At 40.3% G+C, this 20,284-nt stretch overlaps 1 protein-coding gene across 4 annotated transcripts; it reads right to left on the reverse strand.

The window, feature by feature from the left end:
* Window positions 1–350: 350 nt before the first annotated feature.
* ZFX (zinc finger protein X-linked) lies at window positions 351–20,123 on the reverse strand. 4 transcript variants are annotated; one of them, XM_042458755.1, is made up of 8 exons: window positions 19,987–20,123; window positions 15,363–15,451; window positions 14,140–14,709; window positions 12,370–12,513; window positions 10,053–10,196; window positions 9,833–9,967; window positions 8,477–8,617; window positions 351–4,096 (listed from the first exon to the last, which is right to left on the reverse strand). In XM_042458755.1, the coding sequence occupies exons 2-8, from the start codon at window positions 15,421–15,423 to the stop codon at window positions 2,910–2,912; spliced, it is 2,382 nt and encodes a 793-aa protein (XP_042314689.1). In that variant the 5' UTR covers window positions 15,424–15,451; window positions 19,987–20,123; the 3' UTR covers window positions 351–2,909. The 4 variants fall into 4 exon arrangements, with proteins under 4 accessions (XP_042314689.1, XP_042314691.1, XP_042314690.1 ...); XM_042458757.1 differs by lacking the exon at window positions 19,987–20,123 and adding an exon at window positions 18,490–18,508; XM_042458756.1 differs by lacking the exon at window positions 19,987–20,123 and adding an exon at window positions 16,481–16,819.
* Between the last annotated feature and the right edge of the window lie 161 nt (window positions 20,124–20,284).

Below are 20,284 nucleotides of genomic sequence, written 5' to 3' on the forward strand. Positions count from 1 at the left end.
TTTTAATAAGAAACACACTTTTAAAATTATTATTTTAAGGAAAGATGGCTTGAAAGAATAGAAAATGGATGTTGTTGGATTGCAACTCTCAGTATTCCTCACTAATAACTATGCTGACATAGAGCATAAGAAGGCAGGCCAACAAAATGTTATCCACCGCTGGCATAGTAAAATGTACAATACTTAGCACACAATGCAGCACACTTATTCCTTGTAGAATGTCCCAGTCTCAAGATTTCTGTGTAATTCAGAGGGATAAACATATCTCTTGGTCAAAGATTTACTCTAACTGAAGTAGATTAAATTATTAGTGAATTATGTAAATCTATAACATATCAAATGAATACTCATTAACAGAAAAATAGCCTGGTTTTTATTTTTTCACATTATCAATACACATTACAACATCACACATCTCTATATATGAGTCTATGTAATTTTTCTTTTTCGTTTTTTTACAAAGTGTACAGGAAGAAACAGAGTATATAACAAGCATTTTTACATAACAATTATTTATATTATGTTCTTAGTTTATTTTTTTAAAATGTACCGTTTAAAACATTGAACGGAAACATCAATTTCATAGCATTTGCTAATTAAATAAAACTAGCCTGTAACTAATATCAGTACATTTAACAATAACTAGGTTTCATTTGCTCTTTATACAGACACAATTTACAAAATCCATTTGACTAAACTCTTAATTCCTTTTTTTAAACTTTCAAAATTACGCTCCATGACAAGTATTTATGATTCCAAGTAATGTTAAAGAAATAGGAACTTGGCCTAGTTTTTGAATTTTTAATATGAATTATGATGCCCAATATGGGTAATACTGTTTAACAGACTAGGAGTTTGAGCTTTAATAGATTTTAAGAGGCTTGGAAATAACATTATGTAAAAAATATTTAGACATTTGGGCAGATTTCAGTGAAAAATGAGACACCTATATTTTGAAGGTTATATGGGCTCCTCTCTGGATCCTGAAAACACTTATTTCTGTAAGTATAAGTGCCTTCAGGAGCAGGCTTTAAGGCCTCAATGCTACAAAAGTTGAAATGCAGAGTATTTTCAGGGTTCCACACAACTCCACAAGATGTACTTAATGTACTGCAATATGAAAATATGATGTATGGCCATGCGTGTACTGGAACTGCTATATCAAAGCTCACAGGTGTGCTTGTATTCCAACAACTTTTCCAGGGATCTGGTGAACATGCAACTGTCCACACACATTAAAAGGTCCAAAACAAACACAGCTGCACATAAATCTGACAGCCTTAGATTTGGAGAAAGCAAGATGTAAATTTCATGTAACATACTTCTGACTCACATAGTAACTCAGCTTTTCTCTTAAATAAACCAATCAAAAAGGGAACACTAAATATCTGAAGGAGTGCAGATACTGCACTTTCTCTAACCACATACTATAAGATATAAAACTGATTAGTTGGGATATAAAGTTTCTGATGAAAGTAAGAATAGGGAATGTATGGTGCAAAGGGTGCTCACTTGGAACTTGTTCTTCACTTTCAGTATATTTGATCAGTGCATGTCTAGGGTGAAAAGAAGAAAGGAACCAAAACACACCCAGTTGTGTCATAGCTATTTCCTCTTCTAAATGCAACAAGCGTGGTGCATACACCACTCCAGAAAAATTAAATTAATTACAACATGCTTTGGAATTATTGTTGCACGGTTGTTCTTCAGTCAAGTTTGTAAATTTATAGAATATTACCTTGCCACAAAACAGGCAACAGCAGCTTTGCCTTAGCAATAGTTGGAGAGTACGGGTGGTCACTGCTGCAACGTATTTCCTGAAGTGTATTAATAAAGATGAGAATTGGCTGAGATCTAAAAGGTTGCTACTTAAGCTTTAAGTATTTGAACGACTACTCCCTTTTTACTGAATTTATTCTGGAAGGAAAAATTCTGTGGTCCTAAAGAAAATATAAGAAAAGCTGCAAGAAAACAAATGATTAATAAACACACGTGTTTCCATTCTTTACTTTTCCGTATCTCTAAATAATGTATAATAATCTCTGAAGGTTGTCTGAAGGTGCTGTTAGACAGCTGAAAATGGGATTGGACCAAATATTTCATACGGCTTGAGTCTTGTAATAAAATTGCATTTAATTTTGGGGTAAACTTAACAACAGGAAATTGAGTAATTTATCCTCTCAACAGTTTAAACAATAGATTTCAAAACACAAGTACATTTGTAATACAAAGCCAAAAGGCAAGAGAAGCAGATAATACTTATGAACAAGTGCCTCAAGTTTTCCTTTAGAAGTCACACCTACTGAAAAGAAATGCTCCCAGCAACCAATGTATTTACTTATTAGAAAAGATTTACATTATATAAAAAGAACCTCAAATAATGAAAAATAGTACTGAGTAACTACCATAATGAGTATTTTGTCACAAGTTCCTTAAATATCAATGAAAGAGTTAAGTGGGTTTTATGACACAATGCTCTATTTTGACATTAATGTTTCTCAGGTTATTTTATACAGTTCTCACTATGACCTCTTTATTAAGAACCAATTTGAAATCTCTGTTTAACTCACGACAAAACTGATCTAATATGATCACGGAATATGAACCATTCAGTAAGATAAATATTGCAGAGAACCAAAGTGGCTAAAAATTCAGTATGAGACAAAATTTATTTATTAAATGCAACTTTATTGTTGCCCTCCTTCCTCATTTAATAAGCAAACGGAAGAGAATTCAGAACACACTAATGAACAAAATGTATAAAAGTCAACTATAAGCAATAATCCTATCTGTATACAGCACTAAATCAAATGCACAGTATTTTGTGTGATTTGCTTTAAAATACAATGACCGCCTAGAAAGCATATCTTTTACACACACCCATCCCAAATCCATATCTAAAGGAGTCCTCATGGCAATCCAATGTCTTTATGATGCCGCATAATATGTTGGTTCTTCTCTGAAGGCCGTCGGAAGCCTTTCTTGCAGAAGTCACAACGATGGGGGTAGTCTTTTGTATGAATGGAAATAACATGCCGTTTGAAACCTGAGGCATCTGTAGTGCTATATTCACAATACTCACACTGATAAACTTTTCTACCACTATGTGTTTTCATGTGTTTTTTGAGTTCCATTTGCAGCTTGAATCCTTTCTTACATCTCTTGCACCTGAACGGAAGATCCTTTGTGTGAACTGAGAGAATATGGCGACTTAGAACAAATGGATCTGCAATCTTAAAGTCACAATGTCTACATTGGTGTAATTTTTTGCCTTTGTGAATGGCAACATGCTTTTTCAGTTCTGATGGCCTGTGAAAGCCTTTATCACACATGTCACACTTATGGGGGTAGTCTTTTGTGTGAACAGAAATTATGTGTCTTTTTAAATCGCTTGAGTTTGAGCTTTTGTGGTCACAGTGCAGACACTGATGTGTTTTGCTTTCTTGATGCATAAGAATATGCTGTTGCAGCTCTTTGGTATCTGAAAATATCTGAAAACAAATGTCACATTTGAAGGGCATTTCCTTACTGTGTCTAGTCTTTACATGAGTTTTCAAGTTGGAAGAGTCGGCAGACCTATATTCACAATATTGGCATTGATAGGGCTTTTCACCAGTGTGGATACGCATGTGTTTCTTGAGCTCTGAAGGATGCCGAAATCCTTTGCCACATTCCACACAAATATGGGGGAAGTTTTTGCTGTGCACAGCCAGAAGGTGTCGATTCAGTAATCCCTGCTCTGCTGTCTCATACTCGCAGAACTTACACTTGTGTATTTTGTTTGCTGCCTTGTCCCTGTGCACCATCTTGTGTGTAAACAAAGCTCCAGCATGAGAGAAGCTTTTCCCACATTCATCACATTCAATTAGCTTCTCAGTCTTAGTAATGAGCTTGTGACTCTCCAGATGGTTATGCAAACTTAACTTTTTATTTGTAGTGTAATCACAATCAGTGCATCGATATTTTTTCTTTGCAAGGAGATGCTCTGGGTGGTTCTTCATATGCCTTTTCAAGAAGCCCCTGGATTTAAACTTCTTCCCACAAATCATACAGGGATAGACTGTCAAAGGATGGCCATCAGGCCCAATTATTATTGCTGCAGAATAAAAGCAGAAAGCAAATCATGAAAAGAATATCCATTCTGGTCAAAGGCAATTTACTTACACGTGTCTACTAACAACAATGGACACAATAAGCACTTCAAAAGGCTATTGATTTTTATGGCAGAATTAAGCATGTCCTTAAATCTTTCAACTGGTATCAGTAAAACTTCAATAATCTTAACATTATCTGGATGGATCCAACACAGGGAAAGACTTGTAGCACTTCAGTAACTGACAGCAATGTCAAGTGCAGGTATCTCCTTCAATGAGAAAACTTAAACCTGTTTAAAGGAATACCGACATGCCATTAAATGCAGAACATATAGTCTATTAAAGTTATCATGGAATTGGTAATCTTTCCAATACCTATTTAGGATAATAGTTTCCAAAACTGTAAATAAAATGTCCATTGTTGGAAGTGAACTTGTCTACAATTTTTGTTTGCTTTGTATACCACTGAGCTTCTAAACAATGTATTTAACTAAAACTAAATATGAAAAACAACCCAGTACATGCCTGGAATACCCAGAATTTGATATGATATTTCAGTTATGGGGGCTATAACAAAGAACTGTTGTAGCAATTTCCCTCACCCGCAAATCGTGCACCCTTGTGTGTTATGTAGCTGTTAGGGCTGCCAGGAAGACAGTGCTCATGGGCACAGTATCAACCAAACCTATAACAAGCCTGTGCTGGAACACTACAGCCACATCTATCCTCTCTCATTATTTGCATCACAAACTGATGTCATTACTTAGACAACAATGTTGCAAAGAATTTCCCATTTTAGCCTCTTGTGATCCACAAACAGTAAATCAAGTACGAGGCATGTTGATTATTGCTTTTATTATCTGTGATGGTCATGGGGTAAACACATTGACTAGGTTGGTTGTGTATTTACAAGAATATGCCTTGGGCTCCATTTGCTTCTGTGACTCTTCCCTTAAATCTTATGGACTGCAAAACTGGACTTCTAAACTATTAGAAATGTCATCAGTTTAAGGACTTATTTATGTCCAATACTGTTTGAAAAATTTGGTGAGCTGCACAGTTCCAGCCAGTTTTTAATTTTTTGTGTTCTCTTTCATATGCTGCTTCTGAACGCTAAATATGCCTATGTCTTGAAATTTAGTCTTGATGAAATGCTAATAAGAAAAGCTTAAATTCTACAAAAACAAATATTGTATTAAAAATAAACTAGTTCTACTATTTATTGAAAATTAGCAAACATTTTGAGACCAGAGTAAATTTTTACAAGCATGTGAGAACACACATATACACCTTGCTGCAGATATCTCCTCAGAGTATAACACGGGATAGATTCCCTGCTGGGCCATGGAAACCCACTGGGTGATCATGGGCAAGTCACATACCCTCAGTCCCAGAAAAAACCCCAGGATAGGTTCGCCTTAGGGTTGCCATAAGTCACAAACAATTGGAAGGCACAGAACAACAACGTAACACTAGATATGTGGATATTATGATTTTTTGGAAAGCTGGCATAATCTTTTCTAGTTAACAGGCGGTGGGTGGGGAGTAATGAATCACACGCATTTGAATGTCTAGATATTTCTATGATGATAATGCTGGTATGGTATTCACTAGAAATTGCAAGTGTATCCAGGCTCCCTAAAATAGTTCCAGTGTGGTGTTGTTGTTTGAACATTGGTTTGAATTCCTGCTCAGCCACAGAAACCTACTGGGTGACCTTGAACAATTCACAGCCTCTCAGCCTTATAGGAAGGCATCCAAACAAAACTTTGCAGCAGCAGCAGCAGCAGCAGCAACAACAACAACAACAATCGCTCTGTGATAGGTTAATGTTAGGGTTGCCATGAGTCAGAAATGACTTAAAAGTATACAACCAGCTCTATGCCAAATGTTTTGTTTTCTTTGCACTGTTTGTAGTAAGACCAGACTTGTGCATTACTGTTCACAATATCACTGGTGTCAAACTATCCTGAAAATACTTGAATCATATTCTGAGGATTGTAAGTAATTTATTAGTCTATGTAATTCCTAACATTTTGTTTGACAGTTTGTTTCCAAGTACAATTCAAAGTGCTGGTTATGTTCTATAAAGCCCTATATGGCTCAGGTCCAGGCTATTTGGCAGATTGTATCTCCCTGTATGAACTGGCCTGCGCTCTGAGAGCCTCAGGAGAGGCTGTTCTCTTAGTCCCAACCCCAATGCAAGCACAGCTGGTGGGGACATGACAGAGGGCCTTTTCCATGGCTATCCCTAGACTCTGGAACCCCCTTCCCAGGGAGGCCAGAATGCCCCTCCTCTTTGTTGTCCTTCTGGCAGACTAAGACCTTTTTGTGTAGACAGGTGTTTAAAACAGAAAGCTTTTAAAGAATGTCCTGGGGGGGTAAGTGTGTGTTTTTAATGTGTATAGTTTTTTTTACATGCTTTTATATTTTTAATTGTATTTTTAAACAATTGATCTCTTTTAATTTTGCAACAGTTTGATTCTATTTTAATTTTCACTTTTGTAAGTTTTTAATTGTATTTTTGTAAGTTTTTAGGCTGTAAGCCGCTTTGGGTCCCAATTTTGGGAGAAAAGTGGGATACAAATTAATATAATAAATAAATTATAATAAATACTGTACTCTCTTTTCAAAGTAGTGTAATAAACTCAGGCATGTTACAGACCACCCAAAATGGGTGGTCTGCCGCAGCCGCCATTTGCAGCGCAGAGTCCCAGCGTACAAACCGTGCGGCTCCTCCGCGCTGCAAAAAGAAGCCCCAAAATGGCACTTCCCTTTGCGGCATAGTTATGACGCCGCGAGGCGCCAATGGCGAACTTGCAGCGTCATTTGTGCTGCGCGACGTGCGGACGCAATGCATCCACTACATCAAGATGGCGCCCCCCATGTGGACGGGCGCTGTCATTTTGTACAGACTCAGTCCGTACTAGGGTTGAGGGGCGTCCGGAAGTGACGCCCCTTCTCAACCCTACTACGCCCCTTCCTAACCCTAATACGCCCCTTCGGTGCGTCTGTAACGCGCCAGAGTTGCACAAAATGCCGCACTTTAAAATACTGTAATTCAGGGTTTCAGACAACTCTATTCTATTCCTCCTTCCACCCTATTTTCCATATTCTTCTTCCTCTGTCAACCAGGACTACTGAGGCTATTTTTTACTAAGGCAAATTTTACTAAATACCTTGTAAATCTACAAAATCCAAGTTCTTTCAATACTGTTGGTACTATCCTCTTGTGTATGGACAGCGCCATTTTGAATATCTCAGAATATGTTTGTTATTATACTCAATGTAAATATCTAGATATAGATAGTTGGTATGCGCATATATATATATATATATATATATTTATATATATATATATATTCCCTGACAAACTTGACCTTTCAGTTCCATTTTTCCCTCTTCTAGTCTAAACTGAGAGGAACTTGGTACTTGTAAGATCATCTAAGCCAGTGGTTCCCAACCTGGGGGTCGCAACCCCTTCTTGGGGGTCACCAGGTTGGGAATCCCCCTACCTCCCCCCTCCCAGCAGGTGCCGACGCTGGAGCAGGCATCGGCAGAGAAAAGGGGAAGAGGGCAGGGCTCCCTCCTTTCCCTTTCTCCCTGTGTGTGCCCATGCTGGCACGGGCAAGCACAAGAAGGAACAGGCGGGGGGTCCCTCCTCCTCTCCCTCCCTCCCCGCGGGTGCATGCACGCGCGAGGAGGAAGGGGCGGGGGGCCCTCCTCCTCTCCCTCCCTCCCCGCGGGTCCATTCATGCGCAAGGAGGAAGGGGCGGGGGGTCCCTCCTCCTCTCCCTCCCTCCCCACGGGTCCATGCACACGCAAGGAGGAAGGGGCGGGGGGTCCCTCCTCCTCTCCCCGTGGGTCCATGCACGCGCGAGAAGGAAGGGGCGGGGGGCCACCTCCTCCTCTTCTCCCCAGGGCTGCCAGGCAACCGCGGGGAGAAGGGGACAGGACTGCAAGCCCCAGTGGGCTTTGCAACCGGAAGCCCCGCCCCTTTTCCCTCTGCGGCCTCCCTAATTGGTTGGAAGGCCGGGAAGGGGCGGGACTTCCGGCCGCAAAGCCCCCTGGGGCTTGTAGGCAGCCGAAAGTCCCGCCCCTTCCCGGCCTCCCAACCAATCAGGGAGGCCGCGGGCGGGACTTTCGCCCCCAATGGGGGTGTCGTGGCCCAACAAAGGTTGGGAACCGCTGATTTAAGCAGCACCAAATGTTTCTGAAAGCCAAAAAGTGAGATCCTGAGCTTTAACCCAGATGAAATTAAAGCAGCAAAACCATAAAGTGAATGCATTTACATTACAATTTTATAAAATATTCCCAAAAATGCATCTCAGTTTTTTTTTCTTTTAACAAGCAATTAGTTACTAGAATAGGTGAATATTCACCTGTTTGGTACTGTCTGGATTCCAGCCTCCTCCTCTTTCTTGGTCTTTGTTTTGCTAATCTCCCAAGCCCAGAGGATTCATCTATGTGCAAGAGAGCGCTTGCAGTTCCATTTCGGTTTTCAACTGCATCAGTGTTATTACCTAAAGAGAATTAAAAATACATAGTATCAGTACTCAGCATATCAAAGATTATTCAAAACGATGACGGTATTAGTGATGATCACATTTTAAAAATTAAGCTTGAAGAGTCAACTCTGAAAGTCTGTAAATAGCTATTCCACCCTTTTTCACCACATCACCACTTCAATCTCACAATGTCATACAGAAGAGTCATATAGCACTCAGGCACAGACAGACTAACAACTGATATTAATGAGGCTGCTTCCATGCAGTTTGAATGTTTAGAGGACATATGGCTGCTTTTTTCTACAAACTAGTAGTGATAAGTCACTTTCACATGAAGTGATCCAGTACAGTACTTCTGAGAATAATGCAGTCAAGTGGGAAAGGTTGACCCGATTACCAGATCCATAAAATCTACTCCTCCACCTGTCAGTAACTGTCCCACACACTTCATTATGGAATAAGAGAAAAACACAGAAGTGGTTGCCACACTGCTAAATATATGGGACAGAAAAGGACTTCAGGCAGAAGTTTCAAAAAGAAAATATGATGTAATTAATGTGACAAAAGTACAAATTATTGGTGAAATTTTAATTTTACATTAGCTCAGTATTTTAATTACTGTTCTGACTCAATGAGTTAAATGTTTTTTTTAAAAAAACCTTATCTTTCTCTTTTTTTAAAATCTTTTCTCTTAAACTCCTGAATTTGTATGTCTCTGCTCAGCAAAATCCCTATTAATTCTTTTTAAGATCAACACTATCCATTTTTGTAGTGACCAAAAGCCTAACAGGAAAGGAGTTTAAAAGGTTCCAAAGCTTGTGTTTCGTATTCAGTTCTACCATTTAGAATGATGACAACTTAAAGTTAGCGCCCAGTGTAATCTTTTTCTTTCTTATATAAGACAACTGGCATAAGTATTTATGAACAGGATGCAAATGACATATATGTACTCATATAAATTCTGATGCAAAATATTAGACATTCTCTGAGAAAGTCTGCATTTCTTTCCTCCCAAATAGAAGGCTGGATACTAATATCCTCCTTATGCAATTTTCAGATGGAAGCACATATTTCCTTTGATGATATAGTTAAATCCTACCAAAACAGAAAAAATCCCTCCATCAAACAAGTTGGAAGCTAATGTTCTTTATCTTCAAAAACTGCAACATCTGCAAGGGTGATATGCTACCAAATCCAATCATACAGCAGACACATGGCTAGTGACCATACCATAAGCTGCTGCCCAAGCTATTGGCATAAAACTTTTGATTTCGTTGTCATCAATTGGTTGCTCATGAGCACCTGCTGCATCTTCCTCTCCTACTATCACTTCCATATAGACCTCATCAGCAATTTCTGCAACAGCTAAGAGAAAAAGAAACACTATGTAGTATGACTTTTATATTACTTTAAATAAATCCGTACCCCTAAATAAATGCCACATACTTACTTAAATCTTCATCTTCATGCTGAGAGTCATTTACTGCCATATAAACCATTTTTTCCCTTGGAATACGGACACTGCTATTTTGATTAATTAATGTGTCTCCATGGTCATTTTCCGATTCACTTTCCACAATGTCTACTGTGCCTCCTGAGTAAAAAGAATGAGACAAAGTATTTTGTAAGAACATATTTCTATTCAATTATGGTTTACATTTAAGAAAAAAAATCTACACAAATATCTAGAAAAGAGCAAGTTGGAAAAGACTGAACCAGTAAAAGAGAAATACTGTGAAAGGTGTACAGCACAATCCTACATTTATTTATTCACAAGTAAGACCACTAAATTTAGCTGGTGAATGTGTACAGAACTGTAAGCTCTGATTAGGAGTCAACATACAGTTTTTCTGGAGGGACACTCTGAAAAGGCTGAGAGATTGCCAGAATCTTAACATTGGTCCGAACACACAGGCCAAAGGAAGTGGCTTCCAGCCGCCTTGGGGGCATGGCATTTAGACTGGTCTGATGCAGCACTCCAGTCCAAAGGACTGGAACAAAACGGAACATTGGTTCTTACCTGTGAAATGTTCATTTTCAGCAATGTAGGTGGAAATATCCTTTATCATGGGTTGATTCCATCTCGTTGCTCAGAATAGGCAAGAAAAACAGACTTGAAGGAGTCGCCACCAGAGGGAGAAACCCCCACCATCCCTCAGTTGATATTATAGCCGAGGATACAAAACAAGCTCAGGGAGCATTCAATGCAAATATAATAAATAGAAACTACCATAAACTCAAAATAAAAGTAACTAACTAACAACCACTCTTGCAGAGTCAAGAGAAACAGCCTCCTCAGTTCAGGGTGGGGAAAATATTTCCACCTACATCGCTGAAAATGAACATCTCACTGATGAGAGCCAATGTTCCTTTTTCCTGCGATGGAGGTGGAAACATTCTACAGTGGTACCTCGGGATACGAAATACCCAGGTTACGAAATTTCCGGGATACGAAAAAATCCCATTGGAAATAATTGTTCCGGGTTACGAATGTTTTTTCGGGTTACGAAAAAAATTTTTGGTGCTTTTCGGCGCTATTTCACACGAAACGCGGCTTTTCCCCATTAGCGCCTATGGCAATTCGGCTTATGAAGGCTTTTCGGGTTACGAAAGCGGCCGCGGAACGAATTAATTTCGTAACCCGAGGGAGCAGTGTATATCATAGCATTTACCAAAGCTCCCCAAACAACGGGTGAGTGAACTGAGGCATATCACTTATATGAGAATCACAAGATATGTCTATCAAAGGGAGCCTCTTTTGATTCAAGGCAACCCAACAGTGGTGGCATGTAAATTTAGAAGATGAAGGCCATGTCACTGTCCTACATTTATCTAAGATGGGTGTGATTGTTGCTAGTGCAGAGGAACTAGCTGCACTGTAAATGTAGTGTACAACATCTGCACCCAGCAGAGATATCCCAGTCTTCTTGTAGCATGTTAAAATGCATCCAAGGCATACCACAATTTTACCAACTCCTTTTGATTGTGACAAAAAGATGCTGAAATCATTTCTTGAACCAAGTTATTAGAAATGTTGCTTTTGCTATCAGTGACCTAGATTGGGTCAGTCCTTTGGTTCACATGCACCTTTAAACTTGTCAATTTGAATCAGAATTGAGCTATTCGTACTTGTGGGTGAAAAACCTGAATACAAATGTTATTGGTTGTAGTTCAACCCAGTTTATACTGTGGAATAGATTTTGTTGATCCCACTTTTTTTTGGTAGGTAGTTGCCAAAGCAGGACAGAACCAATAATAAATATAAGAACAGAATAAATATTAGAAGAAATATTAAAGTCTTTAAGCCAAAGTAAAGGAAAAAGAAGAAAAAAAGGAAAAACAGTCTACTCAGAGCCGAGGCAGGAAAAAGACTGAGGGGTGGTGGAGGTTGCTACCTCTGGTGGTGACTCCTTCAAGTCTGTTTTTCCTGCATATTCAGAGCAATGAGACGGAATCAACCCATGACATAGGATGTTTCCACCTCCATCACTGGAAAAAGGAGCTATTTTAATCTGGCTCCTGCAGCACATGGCTTGGGACTACAGGCAATGGTCCATTTTGGAAGTGGGTTGTGCGGTCGCCATGGTTCTCCTTCCCAGTCATGTGTTCTGCGCCTTACATTTTGAAAAATTGTCTACCAGCAAGCTATGTAATTACAGACTAAATGTTCTCCACATTTTTGCTTTTATTTTATGACAGCTCTCGGAGCTCAGCTTTGGTTCAAGGACCTCCAAGTAGTGGTCCTAAATATTTTTTTAATTACTTACCTATATCGTCTTCTCCAGGATCAGCCTTAAAAATGTAGACTTTGATGACTTCTGGGCAAATGCCATCCATTTTACAGGTATCACCTTCAGACTCTGATTTAGCATCTACAGAATTGTCCGCTTCTGTCTTGACAGCTTCATCCACTACAGAGAAAAGTAATTAAAATAATGTAATACCAGCCTTCTATAAACAGGTTGCAATAAAACAGAAGATGCTTTGAATTTCAGAAGTACTGAAAAGTATAACAAAACTAGTTAAACATGATAGTAAAAGAACCCTTTGTATAATGAATTGTTTACAAAAAAATTATAATGCAGTTAATCAACAAACAAGATAAATAAAAAAACCAAATATTCTTCTGTATAGTTTCATAAAAATAAAACATTCCTCTTACTGACATTTTAATCTTGGCCAAATCAAAAGAAATTACAGGAAGCAAGAAAAATGACATTCTAAATAAGAGTATTTTGCAGTTTGCCTTTGATCCATAATGTAGACATCCAGGTTATTTTATTCTGATCAGGGCCACTTTATACAAGCAATATGCATGCAGAGTCTATAATCCAAGCAATATGAACTATAATCCAAACAAGCAATATTAATCTAAGCATTATATATACACTTAAATTGTCTTTCATCTGCCATTTGGAACTGTCAGAGGCAGTCATGGTTATGTACAATATCAAACCCAGGTAAAAGAGGGCATGAGAAAACTCAAATGCAAGGCAAGAACAGTGCAGGGAAATTAAGCATGATCCTACAGCTCAAAACTGTATCAAAGGCCATATGAACATGTAATTTAAAAGGCTTGTTTTCACGCTTCTCTATAAAGCAGTTATACATTGGAGTAGACTACACAAAATTAGGGATCAATTTCCATGCTTAAGAACTGGTAGAACTTGTTTAGAAAGCTTAAGGCAAACTATGAAGTAACAAGGAAACTTTCACTTAGCATAAATTCTAGTATAGACATCACATCTAATCATGAAGGGCGTGGATTTACATGTTTTGCAAGAAATAAGCCAATTATTTTTTTCTGATTTAATTATTCTGGAAAATGCTGATATGTAATGAGAATCCAATGAAGAGACCTATTTATTATTAAAAGCTAACAGCTAACTCACACTGATCACCACTATACAAATATACACAGCTGAATTTCTGCCTTCAAATAAGCTCTACTCCTATGCTGTATCTGGCAATGAATACTGTTGCCAATGTAGGAGTGCCAAGACATACTGCTGCCATTTTGCAGCAGTGACTGAACCTCGCTATAAACTGTTTTCTGTTTGGAATACCAGGATGAGAAACAGCTCTCTTATCCAGTGTTCATTCATGATTCTAGCTGTAACACAGATACACACAAAATATCGGGTATAATTATAATATTATAAATATGCAAATTGCACATATTAGGACACAGCTTCAATTTATTTATTTATTTTCACGCTTTCACTAATCATCCTATTCCATTATCCTTCTTTTGCTAACTGCTATACACTGCTTCTCTTGCTGTTCAGTCTTCCTTACTCTTTGATAGAAAAAGAAATAATCAAGATTCTGTATAATGATAACAAATGTGCTTTCTCCAGAACTATTATTGCTTCCACCTCAGTTTTAACACTCTACCAGCACATACTGAAGGTGATAATATTGCATTTACATATGATTGTCACTACAGTTAAATCACAGGACTAGAACACAACCTCTGAATTAAGGGATTTCTAAGTAACATTGTAGTGCTTAAAACACTTTACCCAAATACTTACAAGAAATCATAAGGTAGTCTTCACAGTTGCCCTTGTCATCATCATGCTCCACAGGTATTCCAGTGGCATCAATTACAGCTTCAGAGGCACAGTCTGCAACCAGTACCTCTGAAACTACATCCTCTCCCAGGGTCCCTGTAACAATTTCTGCTTCTACAACATTATTATGATCATGAACAACATGTTCCATATGTCCAACATCAGGTATGTGCATTGACTCATTTGTGAGCACATGTTCAGGTACTGATATTGTTGAAGGTGTGATCTCAGAAGATAAAACATCTTCTGGAACACTGCAATGTGCTAATGACACCTCTTCAGTGACATCACTGTCCAGCACTGGTTCAGGTATAATAACAGTCTGAGATACATCTGCATCTTCTATGATGTCTGGACACTGAACATCTTCTATAACAACGTCCTCAATGACATCTTGAATTACTACTGAGTCTGGATCATCAGGAACAAAATTATGAACAGTTATATCAGAGTCCTCCACATCTGACACATATACAGTTTCCTGTATTTCAACCACAATTTCATTTCCATTCATGTGTGTTCCATCAGCTCCTGAAATATATAAACATAATCAAACATACCAGTGTAACTCAAACCTTCATGAAAATCAGCATACTTTTCTTATTATTCTAGGGATATTTCTGAAACTTTTTCCTCACTGAAAAAATTTAAAACTTGGGTATGTCTAACCTTCTCTCCCTAGGCAAGTTATACATATTTTATTTTCATGAGAAACACTGCATATGGTTAAAATGTTTACTTCTGTACTGTTAGCTCCCTACAGCTATTACTGTTCTTCCACCATCATTTTGTGTAGGAGCTGTTTGGAAATGGTCTGAAGGCCCTAAAACTGACTTAAAAAGTGTCAGACTTTGCAGAGGGAAAAGAAATGAATAACCTGAAATAAGCAGGTTGTGAAATGGCTGGGAACTGCTAATTACCTTTTAACTAACTTGGTTCTTCCCTAAAATACTTGCTACATCTTATTTCGTCTTACCTTAGCTCAGAGAGGTGGCAAGCAATAATATTAATAACCAAATATTTAAACGTACAGTGCTTTTGGAACAGTGAGCACTATATACATTTTCATCCTTAAGCCACTTGGTCTAGGCTGGTGTCATTCAGAAAAAATAATAATAAACTATGACTTGCCAAAAGCACTTAGACAAAGCAATCTTAACATTATATGCCACCTCATGGCATACCTGTAGGATCAAAAAATGCATGTGCATCATGCGGCTGTAGTTCAAGTCCATCTTCATCCATGGCCTTTAAATTTCATCAGTCACAACATCTATAAAATAAATATAAAGAAGCTTTCAATTAGTCTTCTGCTCTACAGGTAACATACATACCCACGAGCATTTACATCTATTGCTCCTGCATGTTGAAATGGACTCCCTGAGGAGATTCATCTCAGCTCTTCCTTGGAAGTCTTTAAGAAAGCGTTGAAGACTTACTTATTCCGCTTGGCATATCCCCCTGATCCTTCATAGAGATAATTATCCTCCTATCCCATCATCCTCCAATGTTATGAGTATTTGTGATGATAATTTGTAATTATGAGATTGTAAGATGTGAATTTGTTTTTATAGGATGTTTTTATATGAGGTTTTTAGTGGAATGTTCTTTACTGTATTTTATGCTGTAATACGATGTGTTGTACATCTGTATTTGCCTGTGAACCGCTTTGATCTCCCAGGAAAAGCGGTATAAAAATAAAGATTTGTTGTTGTTGTTGTTGTTATTATTATTATTATTATATTATATACAAGTTCAGTGGGTTACCATAGTTAAAATTTTTGAAGAAAAAACACATGGTCAATTTTTTTTTGCTCCTAAAGAGTTTACTTTTTGCCCCATTACTGCAAAGTAGACATTACAGGGGTTCAACGGATTGCTTACAAGGTGAAGCTTCCTTATGATTTGCTACAGGCAATGATTGAAGGGACATACAGCTGTGCTGGGACAAGTGTCATGTCTCTAAGGAGGAGTATCCCTCTCTTATTGGGGTTCAAAGACTTCTCATGTAAAACTACTCATAATGTTCTTATTTCAGTTGTACCTCAATAGTCACAATAAACTTCTCAGTACAGTACTGATATGCCAAACTACAAGCAATAAACACTAACTGCATATTTTCCAGTATACTATGTCAGGCATAGTAAACAAAACTACACCATACATTTAAACAAGGTACTGTATAAATAATAGTTCCAGATGTTTTGCTGCAGTACTATTGAGTACAGAATATAGTAACATTTATTACTATAGTACCTAGTGTACATTTCCATGCAAAAACATGCTCTCTTTTTCCACTCACCTTGCTAAAAGAGGTATAAAAATGGAATTTGCTTCTCTTTGAGAATACATGAGCTAGGATATTTATTTCGGAAAAAACCACCACTACAACAACCCCATATTCCTGGCTGATAAGTTAAATACCCTTCTAGTGATGGCTGATAAGTGTTATATACCTTTCTAAGTGGTGTCCAAAGGTGTTAACAGTCAGATAAATGTGCACTGAATCAAAGATTTCAGGGGAGATACTGGTGTTCCCCCCACCCCTAAAATAAGTCTGACAATTTTCTGTTGCTAAAAACTGTTTCCCAATCTGTTAATTTTTTACAAAAATTGTTAACTGGTTTCCCTTATTATTCTAGATCAGTGGGATCCTCATGGGGACATGAGACTTGGAAGCCGATTCCTCCTCCTAACACTCTCTCTCTCTCTCTCTCTATATATATATATATATATATATATATATAGTGTAAATGAAAATATGCATACTACATTAGGGAGGTATGCTAAGAAAAATTAAGTACCACTGTTCTAGACAAAGGTGAACACCACATTTTCACTGTGGACTCTCTGAATATGGTTATCCAATTATTGCATCTATTATAGTAAGTAAAAAAACACAAGGCAGCCTACAACTAGCAACGTGTGTGTGTGTGTGTGTGCGCACGGGCTCACATATGTGTCTATATGTTACTAGTTGTAGGCTGCCCTGTATTGTTTTTTTATTTCTTGCTATAACAGATGAACTATATTATTGCAGCACCTTTTAGACTAACTGAAAGAAAGAAGAGAGTAGAATGAGCTTTTATAGACTTGAGCCTACTTCCTCAGGGGCATGCTTATACATGTTTATATACAAGGGAACAGTCTGGCATCCTCATGTGAATAAAGCTCTCATCACCACTGCTGATTATCTAGAGAAAACTGACCTTTTTCTGAACTAATAATGTGGCTGGGGACAAGATTTCAAAATGTATTAAGCTTATTTATGCAAAGATTTTGAGCCCCCACTTTAGCGACATGCCACTCTTTTAGTGTAACAGGTGAATGCCCCTTTAAGCATGATACAGCCCTCCTTAATGGAATCAAGCGGTCCAGAGAATTATTCTCCTGACACAGCATCATTGGTCACTAGGGCTGCATCCACACTGCAGAGATAATCCATCTTGACACCACTTTTATTGCCATGGCTCAATGCTAGGGAATTCTGGCAACTGTCATTTTGTGAGACAGTCAGCCTTCTCTGCCAGACATCTCTGGTGCCACAACAAACTACAGTTCCCAGAATTCCACAGCAGTGAGCCATGGCAGTTAAAGCAGGGTCAAACTGGATTATTTCTGCAGTGTGAATGCTACCTAAAAGGCATCTGAACCCTGAGCATGTAATGTTATTAATGATTCAATCTGAGACTGAGTGAGGCAAGGAGGAAGCTTGTGTCACTGAGGGGACGGTTTTGTGTGCATCTCTGTGTCTCGTTCCCCTCAGAAACATGACAGTATCCAACTTCTGGGGATGGGAAGGCAGGGAAAGAAATAAGAGACTTAACCTACATCCGTACTGCAGAAATAATTTGATTTCGCACTGCTTTAACTGCCATGGCTCAAGGCCATGGAATTCTGGGAACTGTAGTTTTGTGAGGCATTTGGCCTTCCCTGTCAGAGAGCTCTGATGCCAACATGACTCAATACTCTGGAATCCTTGGGACTGTAGTTTTGTGAGACATTCAGCATTCTCTGTCAGAGACCTCTTCTACTACCACGAACTACAACGAATTCCCAGGATTTCATTAACACTGACCCATGGGAGTGAACTGGGTTATTTCTGCAGTGTGGGTGCAGCCCAAAACAGCCATCTCCCTAACCACTGCATCTGCAGAACGAATCCAGTTTGGCACTGCTTTAACTGCCACGGATGAGTGCTATGGAATCCTGGGAACCATAGTTTTGCGAGGCATTTTGGCCTTCCCTGTCAGAAAGCTCTGGGTAGACCTAGAGATACAAGTACAAGGTGTTATACAAGGTGTTATATACCTTGGTTATACATGCAGTACAAGGTGTTGGTTTTCACCTATAAAAGCCCTACATGGCTTGGGGCCGATTTAATTGCAGGAGCATCTCATTCCATATAATCCTTCCCGCACTCTTAGGTCCTTTGGGAAGAATCCTCTGCAGCCAAAGAAGACTAGATTGACTACAACTTCCCAGAGACCTTTTTGTCAGCTGCTCCAAAACTGTGGAATGGCCTGCCAGAGGAGATCCCTCAGATTAATACTCTTGACGTCTTCCTTCCAGCAGGCCTTGCCTGACTGATCTCAAAAACCAGACTGCCCCTCTGCCCACTGCTACCTTATCATCTGCCTGCCCTTTTAGCCCTTTAACTAAATTTTACTGTAATTTTTAATTTGAATGTTTTTAGAACGTGTATTTGAAAGTTATTATATGTTGGGAATGGGCTGGAGATGGTGTATTTTTATGATTTCTGCACTATGTAATTGTGTTTTTGCTTTTCGTTTTGGAACCGGCCCTGAATGGGAGAGGCAGGTAGAAATAATAATAATAATAATAATAATAATGAGATATTCCTAGAGAGAACCCTCCTCCACTGAGCATTTGTAGCTCCTCCAGCGCAATTCTAAGGTCAGTGTTTGGCAGACGTTGCACTGGAGGGCTTAGAGATTAGATTCTCAGGTTAAAAACCTGGTGTTTCTGTTATGTGTGGCTCTTCCACCAGATTCACAGGGGCCTTGTGCCCTCAACCCCCGAGGAGACGGAGGGACAAGTCTACATCCACTTCTTAACACCAGCCCCTCAGGCATTTGTATGGGGCCAACTGGGCTCCTCCTGGTCTCCCTGCTAACATTCTGGCTTTAAAGAATAACCTACTACAACCCATAAGCGCAGGGAGGGAGGCCTTTCAGCAGAGCCAGGGATAGGTAACTGTGGGCCCCCTTGAGCCTAAGCCAAGGCCCAATGGAAAGCTAGACTACAAGTCCCAGGATTCCAGGGGAGCGCTGCCATGTCCCTTGTTTGTGTGGCTGCGTGGGGCCTGCTTTGGAGGGCAACTGGGCACAAGGCGGGGAAGGAAGGAAGGCAGGGAGGGAGGAGTGAGGGAGGGAGGGAGGAATGGCGGGGGGGGGGAGGGCGGCCTCCCCGGGCGCCGTCCCCGCCCTCCCTCCTTCCCTCCCGGGCGCCGCCTGAGGCCTGGAGCCAGGCTCCCAAGATGGCGCCCGCGCTCCCTCCCTCCCTCCTCCTCCCGGCCGCCATCTTGTCTGCTCCTCCTCCTCCTCCGTCTCTCCTAAACTGGGAACTAGGCCCCAAGACCCCCAAAGCCAGGCCCGGCGCCCTCCCAGGCCCGCCCCGACGCCTCCCTTCGCCCCAGACCCCCGAGGCGAGGCCCCGGCGCCTCCTCCGCCTCCAGCCCCAGCCCCCTCGGGCCCAGTCCCTGCCGGGCCTAGCTGCGGCCTTCTCGCGGCCTGCGCGGCCTGTTCCGGGGCCTAGCGCGGGAGGCCTGTCCCCGCAGGGCCTTACCGGGGCCGGCGGAGGGCTGGGGAGGCCTCTCTCTCTCTCCCTCGGCAGAGCTGGGCCGCGCTCGGTGCAATGTCGGCGGGGCGGGCGGGAGCGGAGCGAGGCGGGAGGGAGGGGCCGAGCGCGGAGCCTGAGTGGAGGAAGAAGCCGAGCTGCTCGCTCCCCGGGCCCGGCCGCCGCCACCGCCGTCAGCACGTCACGTCACCGCCCGAGAGAGGGCCGCCAAGGGCGGAAGGCAGGCCACGGCCACGGCGCGGATGCTGCCGCAGCCCCCGGCCCCGCTCCCCGCTCCGTCCTCCTA

This window comes from Sceloporus undulatus, chromosome 3, assembly GCF_019175285.1.
Source record: "Sceloporus undulatus isolate JIND9_A2432 ecotype Alabama chromosome 3, SceUnd_v1.1, whole genome shotgun sequence".
Lineage (NCBI taxonomy): Eukaryota > Metazoa > Chordata > Lepidosauria > Squamata > Phrynosomatidae > Sceloporus > Sceloporus undulatus.

Excerpts from the sequence above, each read along its gene's own strand:
- ZFX (XM_042458755.1), bottom strand. The coding sequence starts at position 15,423 with ATGGATGAAGATGGACTTGAACTACAGCCGCATGATGCACATGCATTT. Across the intron at positions 12,514-14,139 it reads AGACTACCTTATGATTTCTT|TGGATGAAGCTGTCAAGACA; the intron begins GTAAGTATTTGG and ends TTTTCTCTGTAG. Across the intron at positions 9,968-10,052 it reads GCATGAAGATGAAGATTTAA|CTGTTGCAGAAATTGCTGAT; the intron begins GTAAGTATGTGG and ends TTTTTCTCTTAG.